At 48.2% G+C, this 21717-nt stretch overlaps 10 protein-coding genes across 10 annotated transcripts; 6 read left to right on the forward strand and 4 right to left on the reverse strand.

The window, feature by feature from the left end:
• Nucleotides 1–32: 32 nt before the first annotated feature.
• Nucleotides 33–5159, forward strand: GL50803_006199 (Kinase, STE STE11; the record flags this gene model as incomplete). Its single annotated transcript, XM_001706204.1, has 1 exon — nt 33–5159. One exon carries the CDS (start codon nt 33–35, stop codon nt 5157–5159), a length of 5127 nt encoding a protein of 1708 aa, XP_001706256.1.
• A 125-nt stretch (nt 5160–5284) lies between these two features.
• Nucleotides 5285–6448, reverse strand: GL50803_0014135 (Nucleoside diphosphate kinase; the record flags this gene model as incomplete). The annotated part of the gene is made up of 1 exon (XM_001706206.1): nt 5285–6448. One exon carries the CDS (start codon nt 6446–6448, stop codon nt 5285–5287), a length of 1164 nt encoding a protein of 387 aa, XP_001706258.1.
• A 2328-nt stretch (nt 6449–8776) lies between these two features.
• On the reverse strand, nt 8777–10798 carry GL50803_0061047 (Amino acid permease; the record flags this gene model as incomplete). The annotated part of the gene is made up of 1 exon (XM_038046256.1): nt 8777–10798. The coding sequence occupies one exon, from the start codon at nt 10796–10798 to the stop codon at nt 8777–8779; it is 2022 nt and encodes a 673-aa protein (XP_037901791.1).
• Nucleotides 10799–11054: 256 nt separating this feature from the next.
• On the forward strand, nt 11055–11846 carry GL50803_0014133 (Ankyrin repeat protein 1; the record flags this gene model as incomplete). Its single annotated transcript, XM_001706208.1, has 1 exon — nt 11055–11846. The coding sequence occupies one exon, from the start codon at nt 11055–11057 to the stop codon at nt 11844–11846; it is 792 nt and encodes a 263-aa protein (XP_001706260.1).
• Nucleotides 11847–11947: 101 nt separating this feature from the next.
• On the forward strand, nt 11948–12541 carry GL50803_006185 (AAA domain-containing protein; the record flags this gene model as incomplete). Its single annotated transcript, XM_001706209.2, has 1 exon — nt 11948–12541. The coding sequence occupies one exon, from the start codon at nt 11948–11950 to the stop codon at nt 12539–12541; it is 594 nt and encodes a 197-aa protein (XP_001706261.2).
• Nucleotides 12542–12582: 41 nt separating this feature from the next.
• Nucleotides 12583–13650, reverse strand: GL50803_006184 (Branched-chain amino acid aminotransferase; the record flags this gene model as incomplete). The annotated part of the gene is made up of 1 exon (XM_001706210.1): nt 12583–13650. One exon carries the CDS (start codon nt 13648–13650, stop codon nt 12583–12585), a length of 1068 nt encoding a protein of 355 aa, XP_001706262.1.
• Nucleotides 13651–13957: 307 nt separating this feature from the next.
• Nucleotides 13958–17134, forward strand: GL50803_0016286 (putative Lecithin-cholesterol acyl transferase; the record flags this gene model as incomplete). Its single annotated transcript, XM_001706211.1, has 1 exon — nt 13958–17134. The coding sequence occupies one exon, from the start codon at nt 13958–13960 to the stop codon at nt 17132–17134; it is 3177 nt and encodes a 1058-aa protein (XP_001706263.1).
• A 144-nt stretch (nt 17135–17278) lies between these two features.
• GL50803_0016285 (Topoisomerase I-related protein) lies at nt 17279–18841 on the reverse strand (the record flags this gene model as incomplete). The annotated part of the gene is made up of 1 exon (XM_001706214.1): nt 17279–18841. One exon carries the CDS (start codon nt 18839–18841, stop codon nt 17279–17281), a length of 1563 nt encoding a protein of 520 aa, XP_001706266.1.
• Nucleotides 18842–18961: 120 nt separating this feature from the next.
• Nucleotides 18962–20914, forward strand: GL50803_00113553 (Kinase, NEK; the record flags this gene model as incomplete). The annotated part of the gene is made up of 1 exon (XM_001706215.1): nt 18962–20914. One exon carries the CDS (start codon nt 18962–18964, stop codon nt 20912–20914), a length of 1953 nt encoding a protein of 650 aa, XP_001706267.1.
• A 220-nt stretch (nt 20915–21134) lies between these two features.
• GL50803_003095 (Cyclin, N-terminal domain-containing protein) lies at nt 21135–21635 on the forward strand (the record flags this gene model as incomplete). Its single annotated transcript, XM_001706216.1, has 1 exon — nt 21135–21635. The coding sequence occupies one exon, from the start codon at nt 21135–21137 to the stop codon at nt 21633–21635; it is 501 nt and encodes a 166-aa protein (XP_001706268.1).
• Nucleotides 21636–21717: the final 82 nt, after the last annotated feature.

Genomic DNA, 21717 nt, shown 5'->3' on the forward strand with positions numbered 1-21717 from the left:
ACGTTGCATGAACAGAAATCCCAAAAAAGTAAATGAAGCGAGACAAGCTTCTTTTAAATGGCAAGTATAGCATCAATGTTAAAACTAACGGGGAGCGGACGTACAAAGCGCTATGTAATATTGATGGCATAGTACCTGCAATAAAGATTTACCGGCTTTCGGACGTCTCGAAGAGCTCAGTCGACTTTGACCAAAAGGAGATAGACACTGCTGCACGGAGCCTCCTACAACCAAACTTAGTTAAATATATCGAAGCATTTGCGGACAAGGAGTATTTCTACGTTGTTATGGAATTTGTGCCTAACAGCTTAGACCAGATTATTGCTCACCAGCGAAGTACAGAACATCTTGCTGCGCTCTATGTGACCCAGATTGTCAAGGGCTTAATTTTCATTCACTATAACGGCTATACTCATAAGCGAATCACACCAGAACATATATTAATCACAAATGACGGATTTGTCAAAATTAGTGACTTTGTCCTCCAAAACGCATACTTTGCAGATGGTGACAAGGATGTTCGTGACATGGCACCAGAGGAAATACTGCTTCTAGGCAGGACAACGGCCGTTGACATCTGGAACCTTGGACTCCTCCTGTTCAACTGTCTAGCACGGGAACACTTTTTCAAGAATATGGCAGATCAAGAAATAATAAGATTGTTCCAGTCTACTAATGCACAGAACACGATCAATGAGCTTGTCACTTTTCGCCTTGCCGAATGCAATTTAAACGTGTCCCAAGCGTGCAAAGAATTCATACTTGCTTGCTTATCCATAGATTACACCTTCAGACCATCTGCACAGAGCCTTCTGCAGGCTTCATTCTTAAAGCAAACTAACACTGAGATTGTGTGTGGGAAAACAGGTGCGTCTACGTTGAATCAAAACCAAATAGATGAGATACAAGCTCTTAATGACGTGAGTGCAGGACTAACAACGTTGACAAGCCAGATTCCAGACAAAGGACACGCAGCCACTAACATCCAATCCACACTGAATCATGTAGTCACTAAATCAGCAAAGCAATTAACCACTATACCTCCCCCTACTCCTCCATATTCTAATTTTTCGCGGGCTCAAGAGACTGAGGGGGACTCGAAGACGATTAGCAGTGGCTTTAATAAACAAGACCAAGAGATTCTTCGTCGTGCCATCCTAAATATCCCATCTGCTTCAGAAGAGTGTAGAAATTCCTATGCCATCTCTGCAGGAGACGCCGCCACACTTGCAGCTATGCGAAGTCCTGAAAAGGCCATCAATACGTTTACCTGCATTCCTGCAACTGCAAACTTCCCCATGCCTGATGATGCTCCGAATAATAAGCAAAAGTTAAGAGCAAAAAGCATCGAGGCAGGAGCTAAGCAAGGGAAGAAGCTGAAACACCGTGTGGAAAATAAGCTGGAGTGTGTAGACAATCAGCTGGACGATTCATCATTTGATCTTCAGGACGTGAAGATCATAGGAAAATTAGAAGTCAAAAGATATGAGGACAGCACCACCGGCGACAACTTTAGTGACGTGATTGAAAATGATCCCGCTGTCGATAAAGGGCACCACCTGGGAGGTTCTGTTGCTGATCATATTCAGAGCAAACCCCGCCTCATTCAAACAAATTCAGCAGTATCTTCATCTAACTTAAACCCACAAAAGAAAAATCAGACAAAAACTCAACGAACAGCATCAAAGCCGGCAAGAAACCATGCGCTCAGTGCAGGGGATGACTTAATTTATGATGCAGCGGCAGCAGATAAGCATTCTGAGAAAATACATCCTAAAACTCGGAAGACGCAGCGCGCCATGTCTACCGTAACAACTAGAGCAATAGCAAAGCAGCCGACATACCAGAATGCATATTCGCGAAATGCAGGAGCAGCCGCCGGTACTGCTCGACAAGATCCCTGTTACACCACCCTTGCCACTGGATGGGCAAAGAGAGAGATGAATACCAAATCCAAGAGGAACTTCCCTGAGCAGAGTTTGTTGACCACTACAAAGGATCCCGTGTTCCCCATAGCTCAGACAGCTCTCAAAAGAACTACCTGTCCGCTATCACTAGATACACTAGACGATCACTGGAACTCTAACTCCTATTCTTCCGACGACAACATTTTGAAAAATAGTTCGCTTAAGCACACAAATTGCCCCTATCGAGCTCCAGATGGGAACAACTCCTGTTCAGAAATAAGTTGTACCGACATGGTTAATCCTCTTTCTTCGAAGTCTCACCATAAGTCCATCTTTGGTGACGAACGTTCAAAGGATCATTCAGATAAGCTCATAGCTAGCTTAAGTATTGAGAATAATGCACAAGGACCTGAAAATCTGGATATGTTTGTAGATAAATCCCAGAAATCTGGCACTAAAAAGGTTTCACTAACTCGGTCGGATTTTCCTAAGGACTCTCTTCATACCGCACCTATTTCTCCAGAGTCCCCTCAAGAAATAAAGACCTATGTGGACAATGATATTAATGAAGCGTACACTTTCTCCACTGTGTCTGCAGAACCCGTCCAGCCATTTGTCTTGCACTTTGGAGGCTCTCCAGCTGCTACATCTAGATTATGTACTGTGACTAATCTCGACAAAAGGTCCTCGAGGCAGGAGAATTGCCAAAACGATGACCCTTCTATCAACCTTGATACCATTGCACTTCCACAGGATCAGGATATTATGTCATTGATGCATAAGCGCCAGCTTATGTTGCAGCAGATGGATCCTCACATGGACGATACTAGCAGCGCATTTAGTAGTGGAACTAGCATGGCAAATTTAGAGAAGAAGGCTGCTGTCATAGAATCTGGCAAAGACACGCCTAAATCTGGTGCAGCATCGCCGTCCCGTCTAGTGTATCAGCAAAAGAATTCCTCAGCCGACAATATCGCCAATAATCATCTCGGTTTGGCTAAGGATGTACTTGCAAATCAGCAGAAGCGTCAGTGCACGGACCCCTCCAGCCTATCTGCTAGCACTGATATGCTTACCCAGAAATCGCACAATGGCTTCTACGAAGAAAACTCTGCACTGAACAGGTTTGAAGAGAAGATGACGGACACCAGCTCCACATATGATGAGTACGACGACTATGAAGGGCTGGAAAACCATGAGGCCGCGCTCTTCATCATGACAACCGACAAGACAGATGTGGAAGAGCTACGTGAGATCCTGACAAACTACAAGATCAACAATAAGATATCTGTCTCTTCAGTTGAACAGGTTAGAAAGTTGATTTGTTCTTCTAAGCGGTGCTTGGCGTACGTCAGGGACAACTTTTCCGTTAACTTTTGGTTTGTCAAGTTTAAGCAGTTAGTGGACACGGGAAAGGAGGAAGCCATTTTGGTCCTTATCCTCATCTCCACTATTGCCAGGCTTGACTTTCCATTCTGTAGAGATATCTTTTTGATGGGCCTCATTCCACTTGCTAATAGATTGTACAGTACGTATAGCACAATCAATGAGTTCCTAGATAGATGGATACTCCCGCTTTTAGTGAAGCTTATCTCAGAATATGAAGAGGACAGTGCTATTCTTCAACAGCGCGCTAATCACAAAACTGACATGCCAACTGACATGGCTCCTTTAACTGGCAAGCAGCAAACCTGTGGCTCACAGCCTTCTGAAGTAAAAAGTAAAGAAGCAGGGAGAAGGAGCACAACCACCAAAGGAAACAGCTATGCTGTGATGCGGATTTTTGAATCCATGATCGTCACCCACACTATGTCGTTCATTTTACGATTTTTATTTTCTCCTATTCAGACTGGACACCAGAGCAAGAATTCTTTCATTCCTACTTCTACAGCATGTGACTCTCTCTCGCTAATAATGGGCAAAATATCTGACCCTTCACATAAGGCCATCGAGCCGCATGAGCTTGCATACAATATTCTTCTCATTCTGTTTCAGAGCAAAACCATTTTCAAGTCGGAAATCCTCTGTGAGATAACTAGTCCGGACTCTCCTTTATTACATACCTTGATGGAGCACGTTGACAAGTCCATTGTGTATGTTTTTCTGCTACAAGACCTTCTATTCATAGAAGCAATGCGAGAGACCGTCTTAGCGCTTCTTCCGAGACTATTTAAGAAGCTCCAAAAGATGATGGATGCATATGAACTCATGTACACCGCCGCTTCACATGACGAGGATGACTACGATCTATCTGCATCCTTGCATATTGACTTCTCGACCTTTGCTGCTGGGATACGTACGCATAACACCAATGTTGCCAACATCATAGCTATCGGGTCTATCACAACATTAGAACCCGATAGCCTGCGCTACAATCTTACCATTCTGTTGACCGCGATCACCAACTTGCTAATTAGTCTTAGCAAGCTTGTAGCCGAGCCCTACTTTTCAGAACCTTTTAAGGATCACATAGACGTATTTGTTCAGGTCCTTAGCAAGAGTTCAGACTATGGAAATGCTGTTCCTTATGCCCTTTCATCTTTGCACTCGCTTTTCCGGCTCAATCTGGACTATATCGTCAACTTTCCAAGAATAAAGCACATCATGACCAACATAGGAACAATCCTCAACTGTAAAGAAGCAGCAAATATATATTCACTTCAGTTTGCAATACCATTGGCATTAACAATCACTAGAACAATCAACCCAAATAAATTCGCAGACAAGGAAATTAAGCATGTTTTAATAAAGGAGATCAAGGAAAACTTCTTGCTAGCATTTCTAGACTTGATTGAGAATAGCTCCGTGTGGAGAAAGCAGTGCCTAGATGCCCTGGCCCACATTTTATCCTACACAAATGAACTAGAGTCCACAATATGCCGCGATTTCAGACTCTCGTTAAGCAGTTCTGATTATAAGGAGACCCTTCCTTCAATCCTGACCTCCCTTCTATCGCTAAGCGAGAATAGCTCCACGATTCGCTCTTACCTGGCTAATCATAAAGAACTCGCAGCAGGGGTCACCTATGTACTCAAGCATACTTCTAAGGATAACGTGAACTCCAAGGTTGTTGCACTCAAGCTCTGCCTAAAGTTCAGCTTAAATTGCAAGGAGTACTTCGTAAATACCTACAAGAGCGTTCTCTCCATGCTGCCACAGTTCTGCGACATGAACACAGATCAGTTCGTTATCGGAGCCAGCATCAGTAAGCAGATTCTGGATGCTCTAAAGCTAAACAGCAGTAACAATTAGTTTATTGTTCGCTCGGCATTGGAGTCTTGAAGGAATACGGGGCTTACCACCGAAAGCCGAGACTAGAGAGATTAAAATGTCCAGAGGGCTTTTAGGTGAGTAGCGTGATCATAGAGCGTAGACACTTATCTTTTCCCAGCTGAAGGCATAATCCTAAACCAGAAATCTGCATGGAGCTCTGCTTCCTCTGGCAGATCAGTAACAAAGACACAGTTATTGATAGCATCTGTACCATACACGGCACGAACGCTCTCTGGAGCAAGATATGTGGCAATCTTAGGTTCAAACGGTCCTGCAAACGCACGAAGCGTCTCCACCATGTTGACTTCTTCTGGGGGTCTATGGGTAGCTACCTCGAGCGCAATGCAGGGGCCTGTACTGAATACGTCTATGTACTCGCTCCATCGCGGTATAACCCCTTGGTATGCTGCCATCACCTCGGCAAGATCGTTTGCTGTAGGGATGCACGTGTTGATGCCGGTAATATAAATGTCCGGCGATATCTTGCTGATGTAATTAACCAAGCCAACAAGGATATGACCAACATAGTCCTTGAACTTGGGTTGGATTAGCATGACCGAGTTATTTCTGCAGCCAATTGCGGCGACAGGACATAGCCTGAATACAATGCCTAGCTCTCTGTCTGCGTCTCCCTTGCTTGCACTCCCGTGGAACGCGTTGCTGGTAACGTCAACACCATATTTTGCGCGCAAGTGCTTCGATGGATCGCACTTGGATGGATCCGTGGGCCCTATTATATCTCTCCAGGCCAATATAGCGTTTGGGCCTATCAGCTCAATCACACATGCAGGTCCCGCCATGACCATCGCAGCTAAGTTAGGGAAAAAGGCCTTTCCTATATGTTCTTCGTAAAACGCGTTCACATCGTTCTCCGAGAAGCGTACCATACGTATTCTGCTGATCCTGAGATTGCGTTGCATTGCTGAGATGATCGCGTCAGCAATAATGATCGGGCTCTCAGCCACCGCGTGAGGCTTCACGATCGCACACGTGGCTTCCTTTTCTGCGGAGAGGGCATTGCACGTAAAGTCATTTGCATAGCCCACAATCTTGAGCTGGCGTGAGTAGATGGTAACCGTACCACCTACGTGACAGTCTGCGAAGTTGAACTCCGGATACTGACATTTCTTAAGAAACACCCTCTTGGTAGCGACCTCGTACATGTCTATCTCCCTCGTGTCTGGGTAGTATGAGAGGATATAAGGCCTGTCTTGGTCAGCAATACGGTCGTACCATAGCACGTTGAAGCTGTAACGAGTGGTATCCATCAAATTTTAGGATAAATTTATTAACACAAAATGTCACCATTACCTATGGCCTCCGCGATTGCCAGCCCGATAGACTGTTATATAAAACTGAGGTAGTACATCCTTGTGCTTATATTTTAAAAGGTGAGGAGGCCGTTGATGCTGCAGCTGAGTGTTTAGATACCACTGAAGCGAAAACAGATCTATCACCTAGGGTCCACTGGCCCATGTGCACACTCCTTGGGCTGGGGACCCAAGGCTTTGTTGCTTGCTTTGCTCTGTGGGCATTTTTGAGTGCCTGGTTAACTTTATGGTACTCTGCGGAGGATCGCATTTCAGTTATCGTATCGAGATCTGAAAGGTGAAGAAGGTTTAATGGATAGGAGATGTTTGGCAGAGCCTTTTGACGAATGGTAGCAGAGGAATCCATTAGTGGTCCACAGAGATAATTTTATGCACGAATCTCGTCCTACCACCTTTATCTCCTTTCAATAATGTACTAATCGTGTCATTGTTTAGACGCTGCTAAGACGCTACACAGATAAATTCGGTAACGGAATATCTCCGTAAGGAAAGCGTGTAAGAGTGTGTTTAATTTAAAGCTGAATAGCAACGATTGCACTATGCCCATGTAGGTATTAAGAGGCTTATAATTACAATTCGGTCTCTGTCTTTTGTGGTATACTTGTGATGGTCAAGGATTTAAATCCTTGGCTGTTAGCAAAGTAGACCAATGATAAAGTTGAGGATTGTCTGAGAGGAGGCAGTAAGTATGTATTTTGTGGAATAATCATAGCAACACTGCTCTTACGATAATCAGCTGGGGTATGCAAGATCCTGTAGAAGGGAATGTGAGGAAAACTAAGAAATGGTACAATACTATGCTTAGCAAGACATTCTTTGGTTAATGAAAAAATATAGGTTGTTGATGGCCAATGCACCCTAGCAGTAGATTGCTAAGAAGCCTTGTGTATGATTAGGCACAAGGTATCCGTGTCTACGATTAGCTGCAGCATCCATGGTTGCATGCACCACAACGAGGTTGCTCCACCAAACCGAGTGCAAGACACCACCACACAGGCCGATCTGGTATAGACGATGCCATGCTACCGGGTGTGGAGCGGTACTTCCGAACAGTACGCGGTGTCTGTTGTGCATATTTAGAGGACCTGGTTTGGTGTATATCGGTGACACACCACAGTTATGCTGAATAACGCCGAGATATCGATGAGTGGACGCACAAGTATTGAAGGCGATGAGCCACAGGGGCTTCTATGAACTGCTCACGGTGAGTGGAAGTACCGTAGATACCTTCACTACCAGGCACGCTTAACCCAATCTAGAATTAGTATAAAGCATAGAGTTGGACGGACCTAGACTGCGTCTAGTAAAGCGCAGGACACTTCTAAGAGCTCAACTTAAGGATGGCGAGGCGGCCCTGTAACCCTGCATAGCTGGCCTTGCATCCAATAAAGACTAGGGGCTGAGTGGCACATATGTTCGTCATCCAGGGTAGCAAATAGCCCGTGAAGCGGCAAGATTAATCTCTCCTGGACGAGCAACACGTAGTGAGTGTTCGACCAGTACCAATGGGCAAGAGTCAGTTCTCGCCATAACTGGCGCCCGGACGGCGGAAGCCAATAGGAAAGACAGCTCTTACCGGAGCGGTACTGGGATGCTCTGCAAGTCAAAGCCAGAAGGGCCTGGTAGCCACACCGGTGTCTGCTGTCGTCAGGCAACCCTGTTAAAGAAGCAGCGGCTCCTCGAGCGGGGCAGCTTAGAGACCCACTACGTTCTCCTATTCTGCAGCGCATATTGTCTACTGGCAGGGAGCTGATGTCTTTCGTGGTTGCATGGTCCTGCTCACACCAGAGGCAGAGCCAGACGACGGAGAGTAGGAGACTGACTCCCAGCTGAGATCTGCTTATTCCAGGCCCAACCACACCGCAGTATGCATCCACATCGATCTACGGTAGGTGGGCGGGCAGCTGGCTTGCGAGAGGGGAGCGGTGGCTGTGGCCAATCCACTACTAAACAGAATAAATTCATTAATAGAGCCCCCGAAAATCGCACAATGAAATCTTAGTAATATATAACAGAACGCTTAGCAGTGTTTACAGATGCACGACTACAAGAACTCACTCTTAGATATTCTCATGAAGATACGTCTTGTCTTGCCTAACAGAACCATTAGTACCCTATCATATTGCACTGCCGTTGCCCTTTCTTCTTCCACTTATGAATTGGATGCATCCATGATGAACCATTTACACGTAGATTTACACGTAGAAAGAATCTAGGCAGTGTTTAAGTTTTCCTTAACAGTCATCAATACCCAAAGTCCTGAAATTAGTCTAGCTTCCCGATGAAGTCCATTACATTGATGAAAATTCCCTCCACGCATATTAGACCGAATAAAGCTATAACGCTCCATGCGAGCATATGACGACGAGGAGTCATTTTCGCACGCTCCAGGTCTGGATCAATGGTCCCGCAGATATTTCCTATTTCCATTATGCGTGTCATAGGAACTGCTGGAAGGACATTTGTAACGTCTTCTGTAATGCACGTTGTCTGCTCTGTAGATTCTGTAGAGTCTATCTTATTAGCCTCAGAGATTCGAATGCTGTTCTGGGTTAGACTGAGCGTTTCAGACTGCTGGTTGACGCCTTCTTTCTTTGAGAGTGCACGCGTCAGGGTGGGTCTGCTATTAAAAATGGATGTTGTGCGTGGCCGCGAATATTCCACATTAACTGTGAATGGTGGTGGCTTGGATGCTTTAGAAATTGGCGACGCCGACGATGTTTGTGATGCAGAAAAGCTGGGGACTGCGGTAGAAAACGACCTTCCACGTATGACTCCAATAACGGACCGGATGCTCAGCACGGGGTCCTCCATGGATTTGCCGCGGACTTTAGCGGAAGTTACGTTGATAGGATCGGTGTTACTTAGTGCCCTGGCTCTAGAAAGAACCTCGTTAGCACTGCCGGGGAGCATTAGTGCCAGCACAGAGGTCCCAATAGCCTCTGTGCGTACAACTCCTAGATGATCTGCAGCCTCCTTGAATTCTTCATTGATGTCATGCGGATACTCGGCTCGGAGAAATGGTAGCTTATAGTGTACCCAAATTGGGACTCCAAAGTAGATCACCCCACCGCACAGTGACCCCACAAGTCCAAAAATGGCAGCTATGTTTTCGTAGACAAGGGCTATACCTACACCAGGAATCAAAAACACAAAGCTAAACGCTACAAAGAGCCCGTACCACCGTCGTGGATTGTTCTCACAATCTACCTTTGTATACGCAATTAAGGAAAGCTTAAGCGGAAACAGAGCAATGGGATACGTAACACAAACAACCAGGCCATACATTGCTTTTATCGATGTGATCCAGTAGTCCACACAGATATCGAACGACGATAATAGATTAGGAAGGATTGACTTGCCAAACAAGAGGGCGCCAAATATGCCTGTTAACACGTATAACATTGTGCAGAAAATGAACGCAATTGTAATTGATATCTTAAGAATACGCATTCGAAGATACATGGGACCACTGATGAGTTCGAGCATCGCCGGGACGGCCAACTGAGAGGTATAGTTTCCTTGAAGCAAGGGTATGTAGCTGAAGAAGAACAGGAACCCCATGGGCAGGGACCCGAGCCCCAACCCCTTGCTCGGGGACGGCCACCAGGGGATCGCAGGGCGGAAGAAGCCCCCTGCCGTGCTGCCGTTGGTCGGCTTTGCTGAAGGAAAGCGAGGGCAGACCTGCCCGTTGCGTCCGAGGGAGATGAAGTAGTATACAGGGATGGTGACGGCCATGCCCATCGCAAAGAAGATGGAGACAGACGCTATGGCAGAAAGCACCTTCGTGGACTTGAGGAGAGAAAGAGGAAGGATGATGAGGAAGGAGACGCCGGCTTTTATCACGTATGGTATCCACTTGTGTGAGTCGAACGAAGGAAGGAATGACTGTAGAATCCCAATAACTGATTGGCTAGCAATGATGATGTAGCTCGTAAGAAAGCCAAAGTAGAGAACTATAAGCATTGCGTCCATGACGTATGCAAACTTTGGCCCAATGACCTTTTGGGCTAATGCCCGATACGAGTAAGACCGCGTAAGGTAACAACCTTCAATAACGGGGAAAATAAGAACCAGCGCTATGGCGAAGGATAATGGTAAAACAAAGAACATTAAACCTAAGCCAACTCGTGAGAAAATGTATGCAATGGATAACAAAGCAGATCCCACGATTTGGGAAATAAGCATAAAGGAAGCAGAGACTGATGAGACATTCCCCCTAGGGAAGCCTTCGTTTTGTTTGTTATTGAGGTGCTTCTCGCCGAACAAACCGTCCTTTCCACTCATTTGAATTTTAGTGTTACAGGTGCTTGCTTTCACGTCTATCAACATGTATTTATGAAGATAATCGCATGCTTCTTTGGTGTTACATATGTCACTTAAACTAGCATTTTGCTTTTCTTTTGTTGTTTTTAAGCCCGCAACATAATGCTTAAAACACGACAAGAATCATATCTTTGTTGAGTAGTACATCTTTCTAGTCTTAAGTAAAGGGAGGCAAAGGTAGAATCCACTGGGAAATGCATCCAAATAAAAAGCCATTATGACCCGAGACGAGGAGATGATGTTTACGCTTCGCACCGGGGCAATTCCCCAGCTTCCCAGTCCAGAAGTTGTTCCATCCACCACTGGGGCCGAGGAGTTACATCAGATGATCATCCTGAAGGAGTGGAAGCGGGTCTGGTATCTTGGCGGTCATGGGGGCGTGCTCATTGAGATAGCTACACCATACGACGACGTTCGCAGAGGTAAGATGAACTGTCTACACTATGCGGCTCTAACGGGATCTACTGAGGCTGTGCGCTTACTCATGCAATCTGCGGGTAGGAAGGCGGCAAAGATCTTTATTATCAATGGCCCCAAGTACCATAATCCATCTGCCTTGATGTTGGCTGCAGCTGGGGGACACACAGAGGTTGTGCAGCTCCTTATGAACGCGGAAGCACGCATGACAGAGGATTGGGGTGGCAAGACTGCGCTCATGATTGCCGCTTGGAATGGACATTGCGATGCTGTGCTCCTTTTGGCCGATGCTGAAGCCCGAATGCAGGATAACGCTGGGATGACTGCTCTGATGCTTTCGGTGTGGACGGAGATGCCGGGGTGCACCTCTGTCCTGGCTCCTCTAGAGGCCGGTCTGATGGATGCATCTGGTCATACTGCGCTGTGCCACGCGTGCATGCACGGCTCGGTTGACTGTGCTAGACTTCTTGCTCCTCACGAAGCGGGTCTCCGCCTTCCCAGTGGGCAAACAGTTGCAGAGGCTGCCCTCTCCAAGACTCCTAGCCAGTACAAAGATGCTGTTGCTAACGTTCTAGCATCGTTCTTGCAGTAGAGAACAATTGTTCCCTTCGTAGTGTGAATGCTTGCGCGCAAGCGCAGTAGATTATGATTAATACTTTAGACATATTCCGCGGAAGTCAGTTTTCAAAAATAATGAGAGTCATTTGCATCGACGGGTGTCACGGCGTTGGCAAGACGGCTATCATTTCAGACATTGCGAAGCGAGGGTACCATGTGCTTGATGAGCTCTTCTTCGAGATGCCGAAGTTTCTAGTCCCTTCCCAGTCTCTCACTGTAGAGTTTATTTGGATCTCAAACTGGTTCAAGCGCATTCTCGACATGCAGAAGTCCGGCATGGCGGATGACGCGGTCGTCTTTGCCGATAGATCACCCTTCTCTGCCGTTTTCTACTCGCGGGCATCTCCCGAGGACCGGCTGGCTCTAGAGCAGGTTATCCGCGGCATGATTGCAGAACTCTCCAAATACAACATTACCATCCACACCGTAGGGCTGTTGGTCGAGCGCGAGGAGCTATGGAAGCGTGTCCAGCGGCGACTGGAGGCTGAGCCCTTCAGGCGGGAGTTCAACGAGGATAAGCGCTGGTGGCTTGACCAAACTGCAGACTGGTACGAGAGTTTTAGATGGGATACTGTGATAGACAACAGCTCCCAGCGATCGTCCGTGACTGGCCTCTCGGCGTTGATCAGCCCGTTCATACGAGACGTATGCGGCATCAACTGGGACTAGTTCCCCCAAGTGAATCCAGATCTCTGCCTTGTTGCTGGAGTTTACACGTCAATGTAGTGGTTCCAGTTGAATCTGTCTGGGATCACCCCGTACTGTATGCCCTGGACAGTTTCATATAGTAGCTTGGTAACTTCGCCAACCTGATCGTCAGATTGCAGGAAGTCGATAACAGTGGAACCGCGGGTGATGGAAGCAATGGGCGTCACAACGACGGCCGTGCCTGTGGCTCCGCATTCTTGGAATGTCTTAACCTCTGTGAACGGGACCTCGCGCACATCAACCTTCCAGCCGAAGTACTGGGAAATAAGCTCGCGGAGAGTCTTGTTCGTGATCGAGGGCAAAATAGAAGGAGACTTAGGAGTAACGTAAGTGCACGAAACGATCTTGCCCGCCCCATCTCTCTGGATGTCCTTAATCCCAAAGAAGTTGCTGGTGGAGAACTCCTCAACAAACGTGTGCGTAGCAGCGTCGAGGTACAGCTGAATGGGGAAGCTCTTTTTCAGAGCAACGCTCTGGGCCTTAAGAGATGCGGCGTAGTTTCCGGCACACTTCTTGCTGCCGACGCCATAGGGTGCTGCCCTGTCGAATTCGTCCATAACGATTGCGTTCACGCTCTTGAGGCCTCCCCGGTAATAAGGACCAACAGGCGCGACCATCATGAGGAACATGTATTCGGACGACGGTGCAACTCCAAGCTGGGCTCCGGTACCGATAACCAGGGGACGGACATAGAGGGAGCCCCCTGTACCATATGGCGGGATATAGTCAACGTTATCCCTGACAACCATCGCAAGAGCATTGAGGAAGAGCTGCTCTGACGGGGACTCCATGCAGAGACCGTCGCACGAGCTGATGAGCCTGCGGGCATTCTCAACTGGTCTGAAGGCAGCGACTCTGCCGTCAACAGTGCGGAAGACCTTGAGACCCTCGAAGACTGCCTGGCCGTAGTGAAGCGCAGAGGCCGCAATCGAAATATTGAATGTCGGCTCGTTTACCAGCTCAAGAGGGCTCCACTCGCCGTTTCTCCAGACACTGCGAACGTGGGAGCGCGTTTGCAGCCACGAAAACTTCAGCGCAGACCAGTCTATCGTGGAGGGATCGACAGCCATTTTTCATTCTCCTTTGCTTAAGAAAAATGCTGACCATTTTAACGGACGGCCCCCAAGATTGCTACGTTAAAAGAATGGAGCCCCGGGCGTAGCCACAAAACTCATAGAATTTACAAAGCTGTAGGCCAAAAGAAGCTTGAAACCAAGTAACAAATGTAATTATTACCTACTAAAAGCAAGTTGCCACACATACTGTTATGTGCGCACCTATAGTCGCGAAACCTGCACCGCATTTTCGTGCCTCTGTGTCCTGAAACGTACGTAGCTCATAGCTCACGATAACTTTTAAATCCATAAGCTGCAAAATATGACAGTGCTACTGCCTCCGATCATCCTCATTCCTGGGGTTGGTGGATCAAAATTGGACGCAGTAAATAAGAAGAATGACAAAGTAGAGCGGGTCTGGATCTCGAAAGATGTCCTGCCTGTGCCTCAGCTGGGGAAAAAATTTGTGCATTATCTGTGGGGCCGGCCGGATCCCGAGACGCAACTATACACCAGTTATACTGAAGAGTATGCCGAAACGCGAATAGTTGATGGCCTAGAGGGATGCTGGAGGCTTCTCGACCATTGGGTTATAAACACAGTCGAGCAACTTTTTAAGAACACAACTCTTGGGAAGTACTTCGTCACAATTATTGGACGACTTATGCAGGACTATGGGTACCAACCGAACAAGAATCTTTTCGGCTTTTCCTACGACTGGCGCCAGCCTTTGTATGCGGAGTGTATCAAAGGAGAGCTGCACAAACTGATTATTCGTGTACGTGAGCTTAACAATGGCATGCCTGTTAACATCATTGCCCATTCCCTTGGAGGACTGGTCGGCCGAACTTACTGCCAACTAACGCCGGATTGGATGACACACATCAGGCGCTTTATTACCATCGCGACCCCTTTTGATGGCAGTAGTAGCATGACGCTGAACAGCTTCATCAATGGGTATGCGCTCGACGTCCCAGGCATGAAGCTTGTGGCAGCTAGAGGAATTCAGGCATCCTCTTCCGTGACCATTTACCTATCGAACTTGCCCCCTCAGTATGAAGGAAATGATGTATCTCATAATAGGCGTAAACCTTTGGCCTACCTTTCCAATGGCTTGCCATACTGTACTTATTACTACAACAGCTGCATATATCTCAAGAAAGTACACAAAGGCCTTAAACGGGCTAAACCCACCCACTACCGCCAAAGAACCTATCTTGAGAAACCGCCGGGATACCCTATTGACGGCCACGAGCCCCTACACTCGCTCCTCTTTAACCCCCTACCGGCTTCCCTTAATGAGGAAGGGCAGTACAAGTCGTCTCAGTTTGATACGGATACCTTAGTTCACGACGCAGAGAAAGACTCCAGACTACCCTGTAGTCTCAGGTCGCATTCTACTTCTCCGATCTCGACTAAGAGAAGCTCTAAGGTACTCAGCTCGTATCGCCCCTCGTCCTCCGTAACCAAAGCAGGAATCCAGCACAGGCGAATGCACTCTGACACCGTAGAGAAGCTCAAGATCACCCACCAAGAATTGACGCCCAAGCGCTACTCTGAGATCGTGCAATCAGGATTCGATGACACTGAGGATAAATCCTATCAAGCCAAGCTCTCTATAGGGCGAGCAATCCACTCTCGGAATGGATCTTTTATCACGCTAAAACAAAACCTTGATGTTCCAGAGCAGACCCCGAGCCACAGAAGGTCAGGCTCTTCAGCGTCGTCCGTTAGCCCAGGACCTAGTCACATTGTGAATTATCACGAGCACAGCCATCGAGCAGTATCGCAAAGACAGTCGCGGATGCTTAATTTATCAAATATCTATATCACATTGGACTTTTCCAGATATGGAAACAACGTCCCTGATATAGGTGCCATTCTATTGGGTCGATTCTTGAGCGACCCTACTCTTATTGCCAACGATAAGAAAAAGGAAGTGTATCAGCTCCTTATGAAGAACATAGAACGCAAGGTAATTGTCAAGACAGTAGGCATTAAGAAGCCGCGTGCAAGTGGGAAGAGTCTAGACACCCTGCTTGTACCGAACTATAAGAGCAAGAAGTCGATGGCCGCTATTGAGGAGATTGTGAACACGAAGGGTACATGGAGATGGGAAGCCTACTCAATGTGGCCGCACCTAGGACGGACAAATGCGACGAGCATGGCCGCACATCCTTATTTTACGTTTAACAGCGTTGGATTCCCAGTGTTGAGGGAGGATTGCCCCTACCGCAATGAAGTCATCTCTGGAGTCATGCCCCACGGAAGCTCTTTCTCGCAGAACAGGGACCTGTATCTGATCGCGTCTGCCCAGGCCATATACATATCCACGAGGCACCTGACCGAGCCTCTGTACAGGATGGTCCTCGTTGGAGACGAGGAAAAGATGGTTAAAGGAAAGCAGTTAAACCTAGAATATGTCCCTCCGGACGATCTACATCTAATCACTGACACGACCATCTACAAGGCAGATGCCAGCGGTGTGTATAGCGCGCAAAACAAGGTCGCCGACAAGACAGACTCAAGTAACCGCGAAAAGACTTTGAAGAAAGGCATCAAGAAGCACTCCCATGGCAAGAAGATGCGCACTGTTGTGTGCCAAACCCCTGCTCCGTGGGTTTTTCTGCTGGACATTCTTGAGCAACCCTTGTACAATTTGCTGCGGCAGGTAACCAAGGTGGGAACCCTAGAGGCATATCTCTTTCAGCCATTCAAAGAATACTGGAAGTCAGTTGCTCGGGCCAGAGTGAAGGCGCTTGAGTACAATCTCCAAGAAGACATCGGATCATCTCAGATAATGACCAGGAGCGAGTCCGTCTTTCCTATGTTCACCAGTGTCTCCCTCCAGGACCATAGTGCTCTCGAGCGATCACTGACAGCCAGCATACCCAGCAATGCCCTCACGGGGGATGCAGCCTATAAGTTGGACCTTGTACCAGAGGCGCCAAACGGGGGCCTCACCAATGCACCAAGTCCCGAATCAACCACTCTGAGTATTCCTAGAAGGCCTAAGCAAGCTTCTCCAGTTCGGCCAGAAAAGTATCTCCGGAAAAGAAACGGCGACCCTCGGTGCATCCCCAAGGAGCTCATCGCCCAGTACCCCATCCTGTCCTCGATGAAGCCATGCACAACGGACGACTTTAGATTTATCAGCATAAATGGGGGAAATGTGCCTACACCCATACACACGATCTATCCCAAGCCGATAAGCACATACGACGAGCTCCAGAGCCAGCTTCCTGTCTTCATAATGGGCAGAGGAGACGGGACGGTCCTTCTCTCGGGAGCGCTGAGCGACAACTTTGACGACGCGCTCGTCCACGACAGAGTGGTGATCCCGGATGCCACGCACGGCGGGCTGCTCCACGACGAGGCCGTCTTCTACCTGATCTACATGGGGCTCGGGCTCCCCCTGCAGCTCCCGCACACCCACGGCGAGCCGGAGCCGGAAGAGCGGGGCGCCGGGCCGGCGAACGGCCGAGCAGAGGTTGAGTGAAGGGATCCTACGTGATGGCTTCGTCGTCATGACCGCCTCCGCCAGGACAGCTATTCGTCATCGGGTTGGGGTTCTTTTTCTCGGGGGATCAAAATTCAAATTAAAATACATTTAATGTGATTTATTCTGGATGCTAAGAAGAGACTAAGAAGAAGAGGTGCTGGATATATCGATCGCGTCCTCGCCAAGGTCCTCCTCAAAGTCGACCTCGTTCATGTTCACTGAGTGAAAGCTATAGTCATTTGGTGTGGAAGACGCCCGCGTAACTATCAGAGCTTCTAATTGTGCGGCCCAGTCCTGGGCTGCGGTGTCACTCTTGGCATCGTACCACTCCTTACACTTTTCTCTAGTGTGCATTGAAGTAAAGTCGACCTCGACAAGAAAGCTGAGGATGCTCCCGCTGTGGTTGCGGAGGAGGTAGAAGTAAGCCAGTTCGAAGGATGATCTAATGTACTTGTATCTAGTCACCCCGCCCGCGCAGTCGCTGGTTGGATCATGAGAGTTCAATATGCTTAGAAAGGGGGCGGACCCCCCTTTAATGCTCTGGTGATAGTAGCCGGACGTCCTCCGAGATGAAACAAAGGACTCGTTCCCCCGAGGATTGGTGTATATGGTCAAGTCTTCTGCGTTGTAAATAGTCCCAAACAGCTCGAAAAACTCTATGAGAGACGCGGCGTGGAACCTATTGGTCAGAAGTTCGAACTCCATGGATGTCTGGCCTTGATCCTTCTTCCTTACATGCGTCCGCTTCTCTCTAATTAGCAAGTTTGAGTTGGATTCGTCCATGCTACTTATGGCGGGCTGATCGGGGTCTACTTCACCTGACTCCAGTAGAGCGAGGTTTTCGCCGGTTATGGAATATGGGAACACGTTGTGTCTCTCTGAGATATACACGACTATAAGCTGCAAGAGAATATAGGAGCTCATTCCACCAGTATAGGGTTGATTTAAGCCTCGCTTCTTAAGGAATGACTTGACCACCATGATAAGGATGCGCGCCAAGGGGTGCTTTTCTATATATCCTAGTATAGTTTCCCTATGGGCCGCGCCATGAGGGGAGTTAAACGATATGTCATACTCCAAAGACAGCTCACTGTGGACACCCTTAATTATAGGCACCCGTGCATGACTTCTCACATCAACATAGTTGGTTGAGATGGAGCGCCGCAAGAGAGTTGCGATGTCATGCATATGGCACTGCATCATAGCAGCACTATTCACAGGCACGTTAACACAGATGTCCAAGTCGGAAGAATAGCTGGACATACCCGTCGAGTAACTTCCGAACACATCGACGGTGGCATCTGGAAGTACAAGCTGAATTATATCTCTCAGCTGGCCAAGGACATACTCCCTTGCAGCCTTTTCTGCCTCTGTCAGTGTGCAGTATGCAACGTACTGGAGAATCTCCAGGTTGAGCCTGGTCAAGTAGGGAAGATTGGCCAGCTTCAGCAACTGCTCTTGAGGAAGCCATGGAACATCAACCCCATCAACCCCGTCCTTGAGCTTAGCGACAGACGGGGCGGTCTTCTTTTGCCCCCGTGGGAGGGACCGCAAGTTTATCTGTTGTATGTGCTGTTTCTTAAGCCCTGGCTCTGCATGCTCTGAAGCCTCGAATATGATATCCTCAAACTCTATGTTTGCCGCGGCACGCTCTTCCGGGGCCTTTCCGCGGGCTTCACTGATGACTTTAAGCAGATCATTCATCCGGGATTTCGCCTTGCCAGACGTGCAAATAAATCACTTGGAATTTAATATATTTTGTCCATTTTGCAGTTACCTATACGCAAAATAGTACACTAAACGCTTTTAAAAGGCTGTAGGCGCATGGGCGGAGAAACCTTCGAAGATCAGTTTGAACCCATAGAGTTATTGGGCAGTGGTTCTTTTGGGAAGGTGCACAAGGTCCGCTCGCGCAAGGATGGACGTATCTACGCCTGCAAGGAGATAGAGTACACCAAGATGAGCTCCAAGGAGGTATCCCTTCTCCAGTCCGAGGTTATTAATCTTCGACGCATGAGCCACCCACACATTATCGCCTATTACTCCACGATTCACGATCAGGATGCGTCCGTGGTCTTCATCATCAATGAGTACTGTGGGAAAGGCGATCTGACAAAATACATTCGGACTTATCGCCAGAAGAAGGAGAACATTCCTGAGGCCACTATATGGAGTATGTTCCATCAGATGGCCCTTGCCTTGGAGTATTGCCACTCTCCGAACAAACCTGGTTTCAAGCCAGGGGAGATTGTCATTCACAGGGACATCAAGCCTGCAAACGTCCTCATCACAGATGACGACCAGCTGAAGCTGGCAGACTTTGGTTTTTGCCGCACGATTGGGCTTGACACCATGGCACAGACCAAGGCAGGTTCTCCTGTTTACTGTGCGCCGGAGGTACTGCGCGAGGAGGACTACAACGAGAAGGCAGACATATGGTCTCTCGGCTGTGTCATCTATGAGCTCTGCTGCGTCGAATACGCGTACAGCAGCATCAATGAGAAGTTTCTATTGATATCTATGATGCAGCAGAAGCGAAAACCCATTCCTTCTTGCTACAGCCGTGACTTGGCGGAGGTGATTGAGCGGATGCTGCAGGTTGATTTCAAGAAGCGTCCGAGTGCCACAGAGCTCCTAGCCCATCCCAAATTCAAAGAGTATAACCTTACCCGAGCCAGTAACAAGAGTCCTGCCCTTGCTGCTGCTCGCATCTCTGGGCCTTCTAGCAAGCCCCCGGCCTCTGGCAACACTCCTTCCCAGACACCTCAACCGGGTACTGCTGCTGCCAAGAATGCTGCGTCCCTCGGTCGTGTTTCTGGCTCACCGGAGCGGGCACTCCCAGCGTCAACAGGACAGTATGGCTCCAATCTAGTTGCACCGCCCTCGCGCGGAGCTATCGCTACCACACCTACCGTTCCTACCAATGCCAGCAAGGGCGCCCCTAAGGATTCTGGACAGCTTCATGACGTGATTGTGAGACAGAAGAAGGAGATTGATGAGCTAAAAGCGAGAGTGTCGTCAGGGTCGACGTCCCATGGTATTTCCGAGAACGCCAGGAACACAATAGTCAAGGCAAGTGATGAGATTAAGAAGAAGGACGACGAGATTATTCGCTTGTCCGACACTGTCTTTAATAAGGAGGAGGAGAATGCCGCTCTGCGCCGCGAAATAGCTGCCTACGAGAAGTTCACAACTACCGTTCTGATGCCCAGACCGGGCGAGAACCCACTCGCCGATGGTGTGACAAGGCTTATGCTTGCTGCGCAGAAGGGCCTTACTGCGGTTGTACAGCACCTTCTTTCTCAGGAAATTGGGCTTCGAAGTGCCTCTGGGAAGACTGCCCTCATGTATGCTGCTGAGAATGGACAGAACGCGTGTGTCCGTCTGCTAATGGACAAAGAAGGAGGGATGCAAGACAACAAGGGGACCACTGCCCTTATGCGTGCAAGCATTGGCGGACGCTTTGAGACGTGCAAGATTCTCTTCGCTAGGGAGTCCGGCATGCAGTCTCAGGAAGGCGATACGGCGCTGACCTACGCCACGATACGTGGGAACACAGAGATTATACGACTGCTTGCTCCGCGCGAGGCAGGCCTCCAGTTGAAGGACGGAAAGACAGCCCTTATGAGTGCAGCGTCTCGTGGCTTCCTGGAGGCGGTCAAGATACTCTACGATCGGGAAGGGAAACTCGTTGATAAGAATGGGCGCGACGCTCTCTACTACGCCCAGCAGAAAAATCTAGGAGATATAATCGCCTTCTTGCAGTCTAAGAGGTAGCTGGAGAGATGGTCTGAGTAAATACTTGACTTCATTTGGGGTCTTTGCGTATAGTTTGGACTCGATTTTAGCCGGTCTTAGACATAGAGTTTGTCCAGACTCACGGGGCATCATTTCCGGTGTCCCAATGAGCAAAATGGGTCCATTAGAGGACCGTCTGTTACACGCCGTTGAAACCGAAATTCTCTCGGCTTTCAAAAAATTATAGACTAAAGGTAACATGAGTCTAATAGAGGTTATGCGAAAGAAGCGGATGTCAGAAGCAGTGGCCAAGTACTTGACCACACTTGTTAAGGATAAGAGGATTCAAGACAAACTCGCGAAGTTTTTTGTCGTCATCTTTAGACGTCTCAAGGTTGATCCGCACGTCGTAGCCTATGCTCTGTGCCTCCTGGCACGAATACAATACAACAAGACCAATTCCCTCTCGTCACAGAATGTAAAGCGGTACTTTTTCACCGCAATGCTTCTCGCTTATAATATGCTAACAGATACTCCATATGACCTCCCGTCGTGGAGCATAATCGTCGAGGAATCGTATTCTGTAGATGAAATACAGCTTATGGAGACAACCTATCTGGACATAATACAATGGAATACGCACGTTTACAATGTCGATGTTTCGAGAATGCTTTACACGTTGATTGGCCTCTACAATCAAGACATACAATTGGGTGATCAGGTTCCCGTTCCAGCTGAGGTCACGCAGGCTTTGCAATAGTACAGGACACACCAGCGAAGGATGCTTAGCCTAGAACTGAAGAGTTACATAGCTTACCGGATGATCACGTGAACGTCCTCTG

This window comes from Giardia intestinalis, chromosome 3, assembly GCF_000002435.2.
Source record: "Giardia intestinalis strain WB C6 chromosome 3, whole genome shotgun sequence".
Taxonomy (NCBI): domain Eukaryota; phylum Fornicata; order Diplomonadida; family Hexamitidae; genus Giardia; species Giardia duodenalis.